Source organism: Hylaeus volcanicus, chromosome 4 (genome assembly GCF_026283585.1).
Source record: "Hylaeus volcanicus isolate JK05 chromosome 4, UHH_iyHylVolc1.0_haploid, whole genome shotgun sequence".
Lineage (NCBI taxonomy): Eukaryota > Metazoa > Arthropoda > Insecta > Hymenoptera > Colletidae > Hylaeus > Hylaeus volcanicus.
The window spans coordinates 6074338-6094636 of record NC_071979.1 but is presented as its reverse complement, the minus strand read 5'-3'; the positions used below and the strand labels follow the sequence as shown (position 1 = coordinate 6094636).

Genomic DNA, 20299 nt, shown 5'->3' with positions numbered 1-20299 from the left:
CAATACAAAGCCACGGATTGCAAAATGCTTGAGGACTTTTCGATTCTCCTTTGCCTAAAGAATTCGCATATTTAATCTAAACCCACACATTTGAAACTACATGTCCCTACACGCGCACAAATACAGCCTCAGCCTCTCAAAAACAGTTCTCTACCTTAGGCCTCGCGACACTTATCGACGATACATTCTACCCGCGGTACAAAGCCTCCAATTGCAAAATGCTCCGGGACTTTTCCATTCTCCTTCGCCCAATGAATTCGCGTGTTTACTCTCAACCCATGCATTCGAACCCGCCCTACACCCACGCGTCTACAGCTTCAGCCTCTCAGAAACAGAATTGGCCCGCTTCAGACTCGTCGATAAGTGGCAACCCCGTTCACGGCTGTATCGCGTTGTCACACCCTGCGTCGCGTTCGCGAGAGTCACTATATTCGTTCCACCAAGTATACCATCGAAGTCCTGGCGTATGGTAAGTTGCTGTACGGCGAAGACGATTGCGGCGGCTCATTGCCGCGGGACGGCAAACCCTGATAGCCCTGCGGTGGCGTTTGCTGCGACGATGGCGGATGATAGACTCGCGATGCCAAGGGCCCAGGGATTCCGCCCATAGTTGGCGTACAGCTGCGCGACCCCCTCGCCGCCGCCACAGGTGTACCCGGCTTGTCGATCTGGAGAGTTTCGTTCAGACGGCTCGGGTTTATTATCGGGCGCAATCAGAGAAAGAGAATTGTAAATTTCACGGTCGAGTTTACGCGAAAGCAACGAGACGTATCGATCCTTGCTGCCGATCGTGGGCGCGTGCTTCCGGTTCAGCGGGTACAGAGGGTTGGAGGAGGGACAGAGCGAGACAGAAAGAGACAGAATGGGGGGGGGGGGTGAGGGGTGGCGGCTCGAACGGTTCCACCCAGCGTCCGTGCAAATTGACTTATCGTAACTTCGCGCGCGACAAATTTTAACGCTGCTGCTCGCGTCGGGTATGCGCTCAGCGGCTCACCTAAACGGGGAGCATCAAAATATCTCCGTTGTTTTCGAAGCCGTCCAAGGGAAATTTCATTTCAGCCTTTTCGCGTTCGAATTGCGTTAAATATTTGTTCGATCACTTTTTTTTTTTTTGGAAGGTCCATCTCGATTTTTTTTTTTTTTTTGAAATAGTCGAGTGAGACTCTACAGGGCGAGGCATTTAAAACAGGCTGAAATAGAAAAAAAAAGGGTCGAACAAGAATTGTTGAGTCGTTAAGAACGCAATTAAGAGAATTAATGAAATATTTGTAGAGCGCCTCGAAACAATTTCTTTTTTATTACAGTCAGCCTGTGTAAGCTTGAAACGCTCTATCGGAATGCGTATAAGAAACTACAATATAATATTCTATTTAAAAAAACAGAGTCGACCTTCAAGTACAAGAGTTGTTTTAGACACTTTTCTTTCTGACCTGTTTTAAATGCCTCGCCCTGTATACCAGAGTAACTGGGTTCCCCTTACAGGGGGAATTTTAGCGTTTCAGGGGTTTCGAAAGGGTTAATCGAGATCTGATGTTGGCAGGCAGAGAAAGAAGGGAACCGGACCGATTAGTCGCCGAACAAGCTTGCTATCCGCGAGATCTTACATCTTTACTTTTCAGAGATGGTGTGCTACGAGCGGAGGAACTTCCGCTTCGCGAGGGCGGCCTGTCTTTTACGGAAGTGGAGCCAGAGCCGGAAGTCGGTCCCGCGTGTCCTGGAGCACTCAGCTTCTCCAGGGTGCCGTTCTCGCGTGGATCTGAGTGTTCCCCGTTCGCGTGCGGTGATGACGCCTCCTTTTGTCATGGGGAAAGAACACAACATTTCTATCAAAAAATAGACCCGTTTATCTGGATTATCGTTCTTCCATGGACGAGCGAAATTCTTATCCGCGTAATAATTTCGAATGACGAACGATATCTTTTCCACCGATCGATTAGTTATTTAACGCGTTGACTGCCAGACTCTTGAAAATTTTATTTACAGGCTATTAGAAACTACATAATCAAACATTTATTACGATATTTATTTTTGTAATTTCACTGAGATTCGAGTATTGCATTCAAATACATTTTCTTTGACAACTTTCAACACTAATTTCGTTAGCTCTTCAGCGAAAATAATTGTCACCCATGTGACGCGGCGATCAACGTGTTGCAATTGCAAGTAAAATCTTTCATTCGGTGCTCGAATATAAGTACAATTTTTAAATGAGAAATAAATCTTTTCTTTTTCAAATATATAATGGGAGTTGCTTTTAATTTTCAGAATTAGATTTGTATTATCTATGCATTACTATTATTATTATCATCCTGATTAAGTGTCTTCGTTGCACAAAGAGAAGTTTGCCGAAGATTCTGAAATTGAAATTCATATTCGAGCAAAATTAATTTAATTCTACCTCAAGCATTGTCTATAATTGAGTACTCCTGGGCAACAACAGTAAATAATTCAAACTCCAAAACCTGTTCCATTTCACAGTCAAGTCTGGAACTCTAATTTAAAGAGTGCCATGCAAAGAGTCGTTCATCTTTAATTCGTTACTCGAAACACGTATCTATATAAGAATCTCCCCTATCTCTGGTTTTCAGCTGGAAAAAAGGTCCTCGATTTTCATCGACTGTACAGGACGCTTCAGCTTAATGAATTCGCGGGCTAAAATTATCGTGGCGAGTGCGAAGGATGTACTGACCTCGTTCGCGACATCCACCACCAAGTCCTGATCGCTCTTTTCTCCGTCGCTCTCCTGAAAACAAGAAAATTACGACTGTTCAAAACAAAAAGAACAAATAAACAGAAAACGAAGAAAAGAAAAATGAAGGGGAGGGGAGAGTAAGAAGCGAAACAAGAAGAAGAAGAAAAAAAGGTGGAATGCATTCGAATGCCACGGGGCGGAGGAACGTTAATGCGAGCGCGGTCTCTCTCTCTCTGGCCGCTGTAATTCGTGCTATCGGACACATTAACGATCGTCGCGATATATTTGCGACGAAACCGAGGCGAGAGATGAGAGGAGGAACTCGACCTATATTCCCAACGCGTCCGACTAGCAGATGCGTCTTCAGAGACATATTATTAATCTTGACACTCGCGCGCACGGCTCTCGAAACGTTCTGATTGCACGGTAACTTAATGGCCGCGGCATTTGACGTGCGCGCAGACACCAGATATAGTCTAACAGCCGGTGACGATTTTACTTACGTCATTTTCAGATGAAACGAACGCTTTTCTTATGAACGCTTCGTTACTACTAGACTGCGGATTTTGCGGAGACTGATACAATAAACACGTGTTGAATGTAACCAAAAGGTATGTGAATTCGTGCAAAATGGAATCACAATATCGTTATTGTAATTGTAGAATATATTCGGCATACATTATGTATATTTTATAGTATAATTCGCTATTTACATATTATTATAAAAATTATCTAAGTATAATTATAATCCGACTGCGGATTATATGCACTTACGACATACAATAATATATACAAGTTAGGTAAAATATACATAATATATATTGAATATATATTAATATATATAATTATAATTACACTGCGGATTATATGCACTTATAACATACAATAATATAGAGAAGTTACGTCGTAAAAGGTACATACATACCTTTTGGTTATTTTGATAAGAATTACTTACTTTTATAAGAAAATTGTTCTTTTTATTCGAAAATGACGTAAGTAAAATCGTCACTGGCTCTCCGACTGATACAGCGACAGCTCGCGATTCGTTGGCCTGCGAGCCTCGTCATTCGCGCTTCAGGGATGGAATTTGCTTTCGCGCCGGTTACACGCTATTTTCGCGATCGAATTCCCACGCATCGGTCGCGAGCACCGTGTACAATTTGTTCCATCGTTTTGACGATTCTGATTCGCCGCGATCCTCCTGGATTTCGATACACGTCAGTTTTCGGCCACATTGTAGCGTTCAAACAAACGCGAAATTCGCGTACGAACGAGTGTAGCTTCATAGATTGGTAAAATGGTACTTCAAGTGGTGCACAGCGAATGGGATATTTCATTTTAAATCGTGTACGTAATTATAGAATGAAAATACCGTCAAATGCTTGCAACACTTCGAAGTTATGCTGTAGGAAATCTGGGATGAATATATCAATATTGGAATCTTACAAATATTTAACGTACAAATAGTAAATAATTTTAAACGATAGAGATTCTCTTTTTCTAAGGACATAATGTAGATTCGTAATATCATTAGTAACAAATTTATGGGTAATCGTTTCAGTATCTACAGGTGACGATTTCCACCGAAATGAATATTACTATTTTGTAGTATTCAGTGAAATATTGAATTTTTGTGTTTCAATTGTCATTTTTCAATATTTCTTGACAACCCAAAGTAGTCTCAGAAAGAGATGACACCGTATCGCGAGAAACCATGATACTTAGCCAAACAAATGTACACATCACCCAAAACTTTCCAATTCTGCAATATTTCACACAAACCGAAATCAAAACAAATAAATGAAACAGTTCGAAACAAAGCTCTACTTTCTCCGAGATCCCGCAACCGAAACCTTCCTAACAACTACTCTTACATTTCAAAAACATATTCCTACAAATAATTTATTTTGCTTTCCCCCGTACAAGCACGAAATAAAATAAAATAGACCATGTGCCATTTACTGTTTGAAATTGTACTTCGCTGAACTCTAAAACAGTGCTTGTTTTTGCTTCGCGTATTTGCGTTTTTAAACAATACGAATTGTCTGAAACGCGCGTGTATCGAGAACGAAGGACGGCTACGAGGGGGTTAAACTTGCGAATCCACTATTTACCCCGGGGAAAGGGGCAATCGCGTAAGCGTGCGTAAAGGCGGGGGCGGAGAACGAGCAAAATTCACTCGGTGGAGGAACGCGGATAAACAGACGAGCAGACTCGAGCTAATACATTACCGAAAGCCCGGGATAATGTACCGCGACGAAAGTGCAATTCCTGCCTCATGTATCTTTTATCATTTGTTTATCGGTTATTTCCGTGTTCCCAGCTTCGTTGTTTGCAACTTGTTTCATTGCTAAACGCGCGACGCTTATGAAGTAACGCTGAGGAACGTGATAGCGATATTAGGGTTGTCCTTACTTTAATGATTGTTTGCAAGTACTAAAAAAAATTCCCTGCAAAATTTAAACTATTAATTTCAACATCAGCACGTGTCTCAAACTTTCGAAAGTTTTAAATGGAAAACACGTACAATCTTTATCGATCGGTTATTTTTTTTTTTATATCTTCGGTGAAAATTGACAAAATGATTTAAAATTTGTCGGATGTATTACTTACAATAATGGGGAACGAGCACTAAAAATTTCAAATTTTTGTCTTAATTATTTCCTTATATTATAACCCAGTAAGTATGAAGCTACTTTCTCTACCTAAAATATTTTTGGAATGTTATTCTAAATGTTTTAAATACGTACCGTTCTTAAAAGAAGAGTTTTGATATATTTTCGAATTATCTGAAAAAGTATGTTCGTTTATGGAATTTTTATAAAAACTAATAAATACGTTTATGAGTTTTAAAGCTGATTTAAAGCGTATACGAATACAAATTTTTAAAAATAACGTTGTGACACAACGGAACTTTTTGTCACGAATTTGGTTCTACGACGGAATTCCCCTCCTTTGTTCGAGTATTCTGAAGCACCCGGAACGTTTGGAGAATTTGGAGTTGCCGTAGAACTTGGAGCCACCGGAAGTACCCGGAGGTATCCGGGTTATTCGAAGCGAAAGATATCTGAAAGGTTTAAGGGCCCGAGGACCCTGCGGTGAATGAGGAACACGAAGTATAATCGATATAGTTGGAGCACGAAACATATTTAAACTATCTGACATAAACATTCGGATAGCGCCTTCAAACAATTTATTTTTTATTATAGTTAGTTCGTGGGATCTTGAATGATCCTCAATTATAGGCCATTGTATTCAGCTCGGAAAGCTTTATCAGAAAATAAATGAAAAACTAAATCATATCGTTTAAAAAATAGCGTTAAAATTTATATTTCATCTACACGTCAACTGATAACCGAAAGTTACAAACCATGCTACCGTAACACGCTAACTTAACTGCTTATAATTCTCTATGAGGATTGATTAAGTAATTGCTTAATGAAACAAAAGGAAAAGAAAGTTTCAACTGATGAAAATCATTGGCTATATTCTCGTGTCCCTCAGAACCCAACAACTTCAACCGAAACAGTTCTCTGTACCAACATTTTCTTATTCACAACCTATGTTCGTGATTTCTTCGTAACTTTTATCATTATTGTCTAACGTGTCTCGAATTTAATCAAATTACATTCAGTCCCTCATGAATATCCCTTTGAACTATCGCACCATTCAATCACTTAAAACAGGAACAAAGATTCCGCGAAATCCCATGCAATCTTTCGAGGAAAATTCACTTGGAAAATCCGTGAGTAAGGAAACTTTGCGCGTTTTTAAATTTACAAAGGATCGTTCGAGGTATATTACAGCAACGATACGTCGCTGAAAAGCCAAGGGGAACGCTGAACGGCGATCGCAACAGGCGCGATGCACGTATGAACGGCGTTTCACGTAAGACGATAAACGTTGAACACAAGCGAATGGTAAATAACGTGCACGGCTAGGAAAGTGCAATTTGTAATTCGCGTATCTTTCATCGTTTATTTACCAGTTATCGCTCAGTTTCTACAAGCAGCTCGTTCCTGGTCGCGACCAGCCTTTCGCTGCGTGGCGTGTAACGAGCTCAAAGCAGGGCACGCGGGAGCACCAGGGTAAGTTATACGAGCCAAACGTTTTCCCGAGCGTTGCCACCGAACGAGTGCACCCCAAATGTGGCTAAAACGTTTTCGCTTTTTCGCGCGCGCACTTATTGGTTGATCTTTGATCGCGTGCCAATGTATACTCCGTTAACAAAAATAATTCAGGACTTAAAAAAACGTATACCACCCGCTAAACCGAGGGAAAAATTCTGGAGTTGACCAGCCCTTTAATATCTTGCGAATACATAACGAAAAATTCCTGCAAAATTGGAGCGTATAATTTGAACATCAACGCGTGGCCCAAACCTCCAAAAGTTTCAGGTAGAAAATAATAATTTGTAAGAAGACCAACATAACGAAGACACTAAAATACGACATGCTCGACACGACTCTGTAACTGTGTTATTTAAATTACACAAGTAAGAATTACACGAACTCCATCTCAGATATGTTTCTGCGAGGAGCTAATTGAATCGCGGCATTCGTTAGGATAATGCATTAATTTCGAGCTTGGGAAAAGAAGATGTAAACACGGTTGTAGCCGGGTTACGAACTTCTTACTATAAATTTATCTTCGCATTAACATTCCCGGCCTGATACGGGCGCGCTTAACCAAACTATAAATAAAGACTCGAAAAGAAGGGAGAATTATGCATCAAGAGGCATTTAATTTTCACGGAAACTTCTCGTAAAGCTACGCACGCGAGCGTAGGTAAACGAGGCACATTTTGTAAGAATTTAAAACACACCGCGGGGTCGTATCGTTCTTCTTTAACGTTGCCAACAAGACGTTCCGATTTTATCGTCGCGAACGAACAACGTAAACTCTGCATAGGAATTTTTTAAATTCCATGTATACAATCTCACGAAAATTCCACCTCTTGTTATTATTTTTAAAAAGACTCTTTATATCACTATATTAAAGGCGAAGGTTTACTTCGTATCCATCAAATTTCAACATTTTTAGTTTCCAAAATGATACAACTACGCGTAGAGTGCAATGCAAATCAAAATTGCGTTTCTAAAATTCCGTGATAAAAGTGTGGTTAGAACTAAACTAATATTCAGTCTTCTATTTTAATATAAAAGCTCATTAAACTCTCTTTTCTATGAATTGTTAATGTCACCTTGACCTTTGTTGTCGCGAAAAAAAATGATGGTTAATTGCTTGCTTCGTCCAAACGCAGCGAAACGTTCTAATCCTCCGAATCTGTACCAGACGACGCCGACAAGCCCGCACCGAAAGAAGACGGATTAGGTGCCGAGGAACGATTAATAATTCAAGAACATTTAGTGGTTTATATCCTAATTATCGTTGGGGGCTGCTGGTAGCGAGCGTTCTTTGTACCAGCTCGTACCTCACCGGTCCCATAAACTCAAAACCGGCGCAAACGATGGTATTGCTTCCTAATGACGTAATATCGTGTACAACGCCCATCCATCTATTATGCGTCTGCTAGACCACGTATACACAGTGTTCGTGCCGAAGGTGTTCGTGTGTATGGACCGTTTATCGACGCGGAGAACCACCTGTGTGCGTCCCTCCTCTAAAATGATTTAGGAAAACTGCTCGGGGAAAACCCTGACCACTTCCTGGACGATTTAGAAGCCGTTCTAAAAGATACCTAAGTCTTTCAAGTTTTTTTATAGGGATCACGACGCTTTCGTACTTTGGTCGAAGACAGAATTTAGTTGGGACACCTTTCGCTTGATTAGTGTAAAATACTTTTAGAATTCTAGAATAGATTTTAGAATTTTTAATTTAGCATTTTCCGTTTGTTTTATTTGGATAGATTCGTGCTTGGTAGGGAAGAATGTTTCTGTAAATAATTGGTAGAAGAGGATTTTTCATTTTCTTTTGAGCACCTTGAATTCTTCGAATAATATTAGATAAGTATACATAAGCAAACTATGTGTATTTGTATAGACTTATCTGATACAGTTTAAAATTCAAAAGTAAGGACAGATTTTCTAAAAGGACTGTCGATTTCTGTAACAGCGATACAAGAAAGCAATATACATATATACAGTCAGTGTAAGAAGTATTCGTACAGCAACCAATTTAAAATAAATGGTGAATTTTTGTACAATGTAATATGCTTGTGATACTTCAACGGTACGTCTTCCTGACAATTTCATTTTAAACGACTTTAACAATAATTAATATCTTCCTTAAAATATTTCTATCTTCAACAGAGAATTTCTCAACAAAGTTTGAAATGGAACGTCTGATCAACCTAACAAAACTTTGCAAATGGTTTACAATCGCAAAGGAGACAGGTGAACGAACGTCGACTCTCAGGTGTAGAAATTTAGAGCCACTTTCGCCAGGTAATTGCGATAGGGATCATTCGAGTTGCGGTTATAGGGGAATTGGCGCGACTTGCTTACAGGAAAATTTGCGGCTTGCAAATTAGTTCCCCTAGTTGGCGTCGCGGGCAAATTAGCGAGACTTGCGATAGAGTTGGCTGTAGTCGTAGGGAAATTAGTGCGACTCGTGGTCATCGGAGTTGCGATCACGGGGAAAGCTTACCAACTTGCGGTCGGAGAAAAATTAGCGTGACTAACGCGATTTGCGATAAAACGAATTTCGAAGGACAGACTTTCGCGCCGGACTCGAACTCAGTCGCGCATTGCTCTCAATTCCCAAACATGCTGGCCGAAAGTCGTACAAGTCTTTGGATTTGAATGCAAGTCTGCAGATCGGAATTTTTCAAGTCGCTGTTTCCGAATTCGACGTTAAATAACTCGATAATAATGTAGACAAAATAGACTCCTTACTTTGATCATTTATAAATATTAACCTCTTCGTGTTCTTAGCCACATACGTGCTCATAATTATGAAAGTGGTCTAATATTATTTTAAACTAAATTAATTCAATGTAATTTTTTTTCCAAGAAATATATAACTTAGACCACTTTCATAATTATCAGCACGTATGTGGACTTTAGTTTTTTATTATTATAATTACTGTCGATATTAAAAAGAGCAAAAATTTGATAACGATTTATTTACTACAGAATCCCTCAACAAGAGGAGTAAAAATTGTATGGCCTGACTGCACCGACAATGTTATTTCCGATAACAGCTGATGAGGTTAATATTTTGTTGTGACAGGGTAATGCGTTTATTAAAAAAAAAAAAAAAAAAAAAAAATTGTCAAGCAACGAGGGAACTTTGGCTAACAGTGGCCTGTGGCGTCGTTCCAAAATCTCTCCAATAACCGGTGACCCCGAGGGAAAGCTGATTCCCAGCAATTTTGACAAAAAGTTCTCCCCCGTCTCTCTGACTCGTGTGAACTGTATTGTGTCATCCGAGAGGCGTTCCACGGTTCTCTGTAGCTTATTGACGAAAGAAAGGAATTTTTTTCCGGTGAACCGCGGTTCCGAACCAGTTCTCTTTCCCGGAACGCTGAAACAACAAAGGACGCGAACGCCTTTTAGAATGGATGAGGACGAATACGAGTCTTTTCTCGAACCCTTCGACTATGCAAAGCAGTAAAGATCCAGTTCCTAACAATGATTCCCAAAGCCAGGTAACCGTGTAAGATTCTGGGTCTAGACCAGCGGCTGAGTTTCAGCTTGAACTGAATCTCGTCTGCTCCTCGCTAACGAGGGGAACGCTTCGCAAGAAGTGTCCCCTCAGTTTTGCGATCAACTTTTTTTTTCTGGTGATCGTTAACGAACCTACAAAGTAGCTCAGTTCCCGAGTGCTCTACGTTTTTTAAATAACTAGACAAGCGTTGATTCGCATGTGGTAGACACGTGTAGGACAGGACTCGTTGCACCAGACTTCAAAGGGTAGGTCAATTGATTTCTTTTTCTGCCTCTTTACGAGATACATATTTTACGAATAATGGTGAAGAATACGAAATTTGTAGAGGGCGTAACGTTCTACATTCTTTTTAATAACTTACTTTGTTTGCCTTGTTGTGTAAAAATTCGAGAAAGAGATCTCTAGAATTGGTGAAGTTGCTACCTTGAATGTGGAGCAGTGTTAAAGAAGAGTCTATGCCATAATTTCGTATGCTGTTCGTTAGGATCTTCATTAGTGCTTAATATGGTGAAGAATATGAAATTTGTAGAGGGCGTAACGTTCTACATTCTTTTTAATAACTTACTTTGTTTGCCTTGTTGTGTAAAAATTCGAGAAAGAGATCTCTAGAATTGGTAAAGTTGCTACCTTGAATGTGGAGCAGTGTTAAAGAAGAGTCTATGCCATAATTTCGTATGCTGTTCGTTAGGACCTCTTCATTAGTGCTTGTGTATTTAGTAGAGACTCATTCAAGAGTAATCAAATTAAAAAGAAAAATGATGTTTCGTGGTTGTCGTCGATCAGAATCTACCATAAACGTTAACTCGTCAGCACGAGAGCATTCCGATGGAAATAAATGCGAGATTATACTATTCGAATGTTTCCTACGGTCGATGACAAACAAAGAAACTAGGTTAATGTAATATACATGCAAATACATCTTACGATTCACGTTCCTTTATACATATCGGACTTCCCTACATTTCGGTGACTCAATACGTCATTTTTTACATGAAAATGTAATGTATATCTCCTTAATAATTTACCACACAACTTTCGCTTTCGGAAGTCGTAACAAAAGTTGCGTGTAATTAATCTTTTTGCGACGTGTACATTATACAGAGAGACAGAAATAAGTATCGCATATCATGAAACACCTTGTATATACGAATATTAAAAGCGGACGAACAATCCTTTTTACGAATAGCCCGATTGAGTCCACCTCGTTCCGAGAACAGATTCTCTCCCCGTATCTCGCACATAGTCCGTCAGTGGAGCGAATTGCCGATCATTATACGAGACACTACCGAATCCTCCAAAGAACAGACGCGCGACGAACGTCGCAAAGGGCTGCGTAAGACGCAGAAGCGACGAGAACGGTTTCAGGTAACCGTCTACGACCTCGTCCGTGTGCGAGGCCATCCGCGGCGCTCTCGACGTTACATTTCATCCCCGAAACGGTGATTCCGTCGCGATCCATTTCCGACAGGGAGCAGAGTAGCGCTTCGAGCCGCCGGGCGACACGCAATAAATTTGTGTACGGACGATGAGCCTGTGTAAATAGAAGCCAGTGTGGTGGTATTGATTTCAGTGGTATTACTCGGTTGGCGGAGGGCGCCCAAGGATGGAGAAAGGTGGCCCGAGTAGGATGGAGAAGAACGAAGTGGAGGAAGGAGGACGCGCCACGGGGATCGTGGAAAACGGAGGGGTCGAAGGGGGATGAAAGAGAAGGAGAAGACGGAGAAACACCGAAGCAGAAGAAGAAGAAGGCGGAGGGTGTCTTCCACCCCTTAACCTGCTCGTTCTAGCGTTAAATATGATACAAATGTTATCATCCCTTCTATTCTGTTCTCCTTCCCCGATCCAACCCCTTGTGGCACGAACCACGAGCGACTATTCTCCCTCCTCCCCCGTCCACCGTCCTTCACCCTTCGCACTCCACACTTCCATCTACGCTATCTCTCTCCTACGCTGCTTTCCGAGCCCTCGTCTCCCTTTTCCCGTCTCTCGCCATCCGCAGGAGTCTCGCAGTCTAACCAGAGCCGCTTTCTCCGCCGGCTTCTTCCCTCGTTTAACCCGGCATAGCGGGGATGACGGTATTAAGGGCAGCTCTATTATTCGACCACCCAACCACTCGACTCTTCGTCTCGAGAATCCTCGAATCCTTTTTTTCGCCCCTCCTTCCCCGATCTCCCTTTCCCATCCCCCTTCCGCGCGTAACTGTCTCTTTCACCCCCTATCCTCCCGCTCGTCCCGGACCACCTTTAACCACCCCGCCCCTCACCCTTGCCCCTCCGCCTCTTCCTCTCTTACGTATACAATGTTCCGCGTATTTTTCCCTGGCGCTCTCCATCGCCCACACTCCTCGTAACCTCTTCTCCTTTCGGGTCCACTGTAAACAAACGCACGAGCGCAAAAGAAGAATCGAAGGTTTTCCGCCCCACACCGTTCCCCAACCCCTTCCACAAGGTTTCTCTTCATCCTCCCTCGACCCGATACCCGCTGACTTTAGCGGAGTTAAGCGGTGGGACGATTGCGACCAGGTTCTTGGAAGAGAAGAAAATTATCTTGACGAGGCGTGCGACAATTGGATACTGAAAATGGAAGATACTGTCGAAGAGGATTCCACGGATCGCGAGTCTTGCCTTCTTATTGACTGCCACAGGGTGCCCTCCATCGCTTAGTTTAGTGTATTTGGAAAGGTTTCGGTTTAACACGTTGGCTGCCAAGCCGAAGCTCGTGAAAGTCTGTAGAAATATTAAGTTGTGTCTCGAGACTCTTGAACATTAGGTAATTTAACATTTGTCGTGACCTGCCAAACTCGCGAATTCCATTTTTCCAACCATTCCAATCATTTTTGTGTTACGTTTGTTAAAATTGATTCTGGATTGTTGTCGCCTGTCAGGCTTGTCAAATTTTAAGTCAAATTTTGCGACCAAATGGTCATCTGTCCTTGACGTTAAACTTGCTTGATAGACTAGAGAGATTATGGTAGGATATTGTTCATCGAAGCTTAGCAATTGCTGGAGTTTGTTTTAGAGGGGTTTAGCTTTAAAGAATAGCATTCTTCAATGTCAAAATACAACCACCTAAAAGCATTTCAATATTAAACTACATATTTGAATATTAAAACGCTTCCGTTCTAAAATGTCTCACTTTAAAAATGCTCCCATTTTAGAATTCTTCAATGTCCAAATACAATTATCTAAAAATATTTCAATATCGAGCTATTTAAATCTTGAAACACTTCCATCCTAAAATGACCCAATATTTAAATTGTAAAATGTATTATTTTAAAAATGCTTTCATCTCAGAATTCTTCAATGTCAAAATACAACTACCTAAAAGTATTTCAATATTAAACTATTTGAATCTTGAAACGCTTCCATTCTAAAGCACTTCAATGGTCTAATTCTAAAATGCCTTCCTTTAAAAAAAGTCTCCATCCTGAAATGCTTTAATGCTTAAAGAATTTTAATCTCACAGTGTTTAGATGCTTCAGTCTTTAACCGCTACAATGCAGTGTTTTTCAAAGTGGAGGGTGCAACCCCTAGCCGTGGCGCTCCATAATTCCAGGGGTGTGAGGAAGATGACGAAAAAACATTTCCACCAGTATATTTAATCTTTTAATCTTTTAACAAATGTACATCATATTCATTCGTTAATATAAGTTTATTCGAGTGCGATGCAAGCTCCACATGATGGTCCAAGAATTTAGCACGCTACTGTATGAGCGAAGTGACGATCAACACGTTAATACCCGTAAAGGAATAATTCCATTCCAAAGTCAAGCGCCGACAAAGCGTTGTTACATAAATTTCTCGAGGGTGTTTGGAAATGTTTATCGAATATACAGAATACGCCGAAGCAAGAAGCATTTGTGGCCACGGGCGCGTTCAATTCGAGGGAGAATACCGAGCGGATCTTTAAAATTTGTAGACAAGTTTCTGTTCGCGGAGCCTGAATTGACTCCTCTTCGGCTCCTCTCGGGTTCGAGTCTTAAGGAAACTGAAAAGAGCAAAACAAGCGACCGTAAAGTTTCCCAACGGTCGGCCATTCTTCCTTCTACCTTTGCATTCATTCGCGTTAACTTTGGCGAAACTTAGGGGACCGACTCTGTTTAAAATACCACCGTGACATCGGGCCGTCGATCTTTTCTCCCCGAGTTACTCAATCGCGGCCGATCAATCGATAAGCCAGCAGGCCATGGGTGAATCTTAATCTAAATAAAAGTTACGAGTTAAAGAGAAACTTTTTGTTCGTCATTCGCGCAATGAAGATTAAGATGTATATAACGAAGTGAAGTAATTTCCAATGAATATACATAATTTTGGTTGTTCGATTCTATAAAATTTGCGAATAAGTGGTTATACGTTGATTTCATTCGTCACCTATTATTGAAATTAAATTTCGCTTTTGTTTAGCAGGAAGCTCAGAGAAGAAAATTTGAAAATTAATCTATATTACTTGTATCGAATATTTTATATCGAACATTCGAATTTGAACATTTTAAAGATTAACATTTAAGAAAAATGCTTCCTTGAGAAAATTCTGATAAACTCCATTTAAAAATGATAAATTATTAGTCCGCATAGAAGGAAATAAATTAATCGCATTAATTCTATCAGGATTCAAAATTACAAAATAATTTTATCGTCCGGATACGTTACAACCTACAGGAAGTTTGAAGAGTACCACCCCCGTCGCCCCTGTAACCACTCTGCCGATGCTTAATAACGCCGCAGTCTCTGTTGCGTTGGTCGAGCGAAATTAAAAGAGAAACATTCAAAAGGCAACGGAGATCGATAAGTTACACTGTGCTTTTTATACACCCGGTCAAAGGGGAGGAAACGTTGTCAGAGAGAAGGCTGGGGCAGGGGTGGTAAGCATCGGTCCTGCAACTTTCACGGAAGGACTGCTTTTATATCTCGCGGCAGAAACGCGGCTGGAAACGTATTAAAGCGATTATCTCGGGTGAAGAAGATCCACTCTTCGAAGGGCTGAAAGGGGTGAACGGGGTAAAACCGACGTTGACGAAAGCTTGGGAAACGTTGGTTGTCGCGTTATCGCTGAAAAAAAAGGAACGCTGCCCCTCGGACAATGCCAGCGGAGAACGGTTTTCACCGCGAGAAATGAACAAAAAAAGTACACCGGGAATGCTCTAAGTGTCGTAATGGTGACCGCGATCGATAGTTCGTGAAACGATGAAATTTAACTATCTAGAGGCGGGCAGAACGCGAAGGGAGAGAAAAATAATGCTCGGAATCGCTTCTTCGAACCCGTCGTACTCGACGAGATGGGATCTTGGGGGAGAAAAATGTCACGGGTGTCTGAAAAGGGATCACTCACGTGTAAAACATACTTTACGGAAGTGTGAACATTAATACGATTAGTTCTTTTTTTTTTTTTTTCAATTCATCTTCGTACGTTTTGCATGTTTCACAGAATATTGATGGAGCTTTAACGGGATGAGAGAACGATCGAAATTATTTTGAGAATTCGAAACTCGTTGGATATTTTGAAAGTGAATCCAAGTTATCGTTTTCTTTGTAAAATAACAGCCAGACATTTTCAAGGCATCGAACACATCAAACAATATGCAAGAATATAAAAATGATTAAAAGAAAGGTCATGTTATAACATGTGTGGAATAAAATAAATTCCTATTTAGGTTCAATTTTTGTAGCCACGGTCGCGAAGATTTTATTTTGCGTAAACATCCGCAGTCTAGTAATAAGTATTCGTACAAGAACGAATTCAAAATAAAACTTCATGTATTTATTTTATTAATCAATTTTAGGGGAAGAAATAATTAACCAACGTGAATTATTCATTTTTATAATATGAATAATTCTATCAAATGCATAATAAATATTTGGACAATAGTGAATTGATAATAAAATTCCTGAAACTAATTGAATTAATAAGTATAAACCTAAAAGTGATCCATAGTTTCGAAATAATCTAATGTTTACTGGTGTAGGTAATTTAACTAAAGATGAATCTAAAGTTTTTAAAATAGGGTCTTTTAACATAATTAATTTTTTATTTTTCGCAAAGGTTCAAATTTTAATGAACATATTTTTGTAGACAATGTTAAAGAGTAAAATAAATAGATGATACTTATATAAGTTAATGTATTATATGGATATTTATAAATTCCTACATACCTTTAGAATAGATTTTGCGTAAATTAAAGTTTATTTCAAATAGGTTGCTGTACGAATACTTTTTACACTGTAAGAATACATTTATAAATAATAAATTGTATAAATTCGACACATTTCATTCGTGTATCACTAAATCCCACACGCAGCTTAACTACCCGCCATTGAATCCTACACCAGACGCTTTCCATTATTAAGTATCTCGGAAACCCGAGTTCCAAAAAGAAATAAAATTCCGTTTGCTCTTCATCAATCGAACAGAAAACCTTCTCTCCGACTAATTGACCCGTCAAGGACGGTCAGTGGTATCGCCAGTTTTGCTATCAACCAGCCAGCTCAGCTTTCCGTCTAGTTTCGCACGGAAAATCGTTCGGCCGCGCTACTCGTTCGTCGTCGCTCGGAGCAATTCGGTGCCACCGGGCGGAGAAAAAACGCGCGCGGCGGCGGCGTCCGACGGTGAAAAAACATTTTATTAAACAAAGAGATACCCAGAGCACGGGCGCGCTAAAAAAAGGCGAAATAAAAGCGGCGGTAATTTTCGTGTCCAGATCTTCTCCGTGGGCGGTCTCGATGGACCTTTATCGCGCGATCCACGCTCAAACTAAAAATTCACCTTGCGCTTTTCGACCCGCTCCGCGAGAAAGGGCGATATACCGTGCGTTTCCTTTTTTTTTTGTTTCTTCTTTTTCTCCTCTTTACCCTCTATCTGTTGTTTCTTCTTTTTCCACCGGCTCGTGTTCCCTTTCCCCGTGCAACGACGAGCGGCAAAAACGTATTAAAGCGTTTTTCCAGTGGACGAGAAAAGCACGGAGGCGAGAGCGGGGATGCGTGGGAGGGGTTGAACGCGAACGGAGAGATAGAGATACGGTGGCGGGAGGAGGAGGAGGTGGAGGTGGAGGAGAGAGGTTGGCAGAGACACCGTTGACGGGAAACGAGAACCTGGGAAGTTGAGTTGGCTCCGGGAAAAATGGTCGTAGGACAGCAGGAGAAAATAAAGGGGAAAACGGTTCGTATGAAAATGTAATTAGGGGAAGCGTGGAAGCTCGGCTCATTGCGGCCTCGACCCTTTTACTTCGCCACCTTCTCTTTCGCTCGCATCCTCCCGCTTCCTGTCTCTCTTACCCTCTGTGACCCCCTTCCGCTGCACGCGTTTCCTGTTGCCTCCGATATAATTTGCTAACCGCCGACGTGTTCGATGATCGCGAAATCCAGCGCCCGGGGTAATTTCGAATATGCGTACAACGTATACGCGCGATGATTTATGACCTTTGAATTTTCTATGCCACTTGCCGATGGGAAAATTCGAGAATGTCGATTCGTAAATATATCATTCAGGGATAATTAATTAACGCTCGATTTACGAAGGTGATATTCACATCAACTCGAAGATGTTCGATTACTTGAAACGAGTCCTATTTGAAGATATCGAGTTGATTTTGTTTCAGGTGGAGGAATATATACTTTAACATTCGCGCGGAATTTCCAGCAAGTTGGTTTATTAGTTTCCGAAATATTACGTCAGACACGTTCAAAAATGTCGCCTTGAGGAAAGCGGCTTTAAAGTTTGCCGTACAGTGTTAGAATAACTACCGAATTCAGTCCAAAGTCCTCTGACATTGTCGAATTTTCCAATTTCACAATAATCCTCCCAAGATCATTTTTGTAAGTCTCGGAACTTCCTGAAAACGTAACGGAAACTTCAGTTTTCAATTAGAATACTCTGCTGGGCTGTAATATTTACGAAAACAGAGGCAAAGAACACCGTCGCGAAGAATTGTTAAAAACTATTTAGTTAGAACGTTGTTCCTGATTCATCGTTGTTATCGATTAAACAAACAAGCGAGGGATCTTTGAATGAATATTACCAATATTGAAGAGTACTGCGCATTGGGTGATACGTTTCTGCACACCCTGTATGTACGGAGGATAGTTAGCGTTTCAATGTAATATTAATGTTGCAATTGCGAAACGCGATTCAACGTGGAATCGAAACGTGAATGTAGCAGAGAAGTACGGGAGAGAGATTACTTCTCGACATTGCTGTTAATTGCATCTCATGCTTTGTAACGTTAAGAAGATATACATGGCAATGAAGTTAATCGTTACGAGTGTTAGGAAATTTAGGGCGTATTACTATTGCCTGATAAATTACTGTAAAATATTTGTGTCTGAGAACAGTGAAATGAACATTGACAAGAGGAACAGCTTTTCTATTAAGGATACGTTGTAGTGTAAATGTTTGGAAAGAGAGAATTCACTGGAAATTATAAAAAAAAAAACACTGTATCGTACAATAATAAAGGATATTGTATTTAATATCACGTATCTTAAGAGGTAAACAAATATTTGTTTGTGTTGAAAGGTTTTCTCAAAATATTAAAAATAAAGTGTTCTTTCAAGAAACAAATTCAGGCCTGCACAATATACCTCATGTATACACATCACAGTTATCACGTTAAATAAATAATACCATTATAATATTTCGCGTGAAACAAGCAGTCATTTCACACAACCAGCGTTCCTTCAAAGGCTGAAGAAAGAAAACCCTATTCCTCAAAAACCTCTACAAATTCTATATAAATCATTTTATTTTTAATTCAACTCCCTCTATCGAATCCAACTGACACGAAGCACCTAACAAATATTGTTTCCACCCCTCAGAAAAAATATTAGGGCCACAGAGGTTAAGAACCGCTGGTTCGGGTAGGGGTTGGCGAACGGGGGTTGCATTCCGTGCAGCGAAAGCTCGGATAGAAATGACAGGGCGCGCCGTAAAAGTTAAATTGCAAAGACACTTCCTCCCGAAACCTTTTCCCGGGCGTCCGCGGCGCGGCGGTCTCCTTCGGTACCGCAGCGTCGCGCTTCCAACCCCGGCGTCCCACCCCCGCACGACGTCGCCGTCCTTTTACACGTGTAAAGCATAGAGACGCCGAGGAAACTCGGAGTTTCCCGATGCCGCGAATAATAATTCCCAGTTGGCCAGCCGCGAAGGTAAATGTACCCCATTTCCAAAGTAAACCGATGATAAAAGTTCCCGGTGATTTCGTCGCGTAATGAAATGCAAATTGCAGTCGCGGCGGGCCGGTCGGGCGCGTCTGTTATTGAAAGAAATGGAATAACAAGGTCCGTGGCACCGGGAAACATGGCCAATAATCCGATAACGGTTTTCGTGGGGGAATAAACACGTGCGTGACGAGATACGCGTTCATCTCCAGCGACTCCTCCGAGCGGGTTCTCCTAGACACCGCGCAGCTTTACGGCGCGACGCTACTTGGCCCGCGTTTCGTCTCCGGGAAGAGGAAACTCTTCAGAATTTTATGAATCGTATCGTGCCAGTCGCTTGTTCGTGATACGCGTTTCCAACGTGCTCCAAAGACATTTCCAGGGAAACGTCCAGGGGGAACGAACCTTCGTGCAATGAAAACGATCATTAGAAGGAATATGTTATTTTGAATTTTTGTATTCTGTATACCAAGTTTCATCAAAGTAGAACCTTTTTTATTCTTTCTGCCACCATATTGGATCCCCCAGTTTGAATTTGTAAAGTTTTAGTTCAGATTTGGAATCAGCGACCCCTAAAAATCCCTATACACCAAGTTTCAACAAAACTGAGTTATTTTTTGCATTTTGGCCCGCTATATTGGATATGTCATTTTGAATTTCTATATTCTGTATACCAAGTTCAGTATACCAATTCCAAATTGAGTCACATTTTGCATTTTGGTCCACCATATTGGATACATAATTTTGCATTTCTATATTCTGTATACCAAGTTCAGTACACCAATTCCAAATCGAGTCACATTTTGCATTTTGGTCCACCATATTG

At 40.9% G+C, this 20299-nt stretch overlaps 1 protein-coding gene across 5 annotated transcripts in view; it reads right to left on the bottom strand.

Annotated features, from left to right (window-relative positions):
* The window catches only part of LOC128875441 (protein groucho-like), a 152211-nt gene that overhangs the window by 9053 nt on the left and 122859 nt on the right, over window positions 1-20299 (bottom strand). For 4 of the 5 annotated variants that reach the window (XM_054121022.1, XM_054121023.1, XM_054121021.1 and 1 more), the window contains 3 exons: window positions 2690-2743; window positions 1605-1793; window positions 450-668 (listed from right to left, as the gene is read on the bottom strand). In XM_054121022.1, coding sequence (XP_053976997.1) covers window positions 450-668; window positions 1605-1793; window positions 2690-2743 — 462 coding nt within the window. The remainder of the gene's footprint in view (window positions 1-449; window positions 669-1604; window positions 1794-2689; window positions 2744-20299) is intronic. The other variant, XM_054121025.1, reaches the window with a different exon arrangement.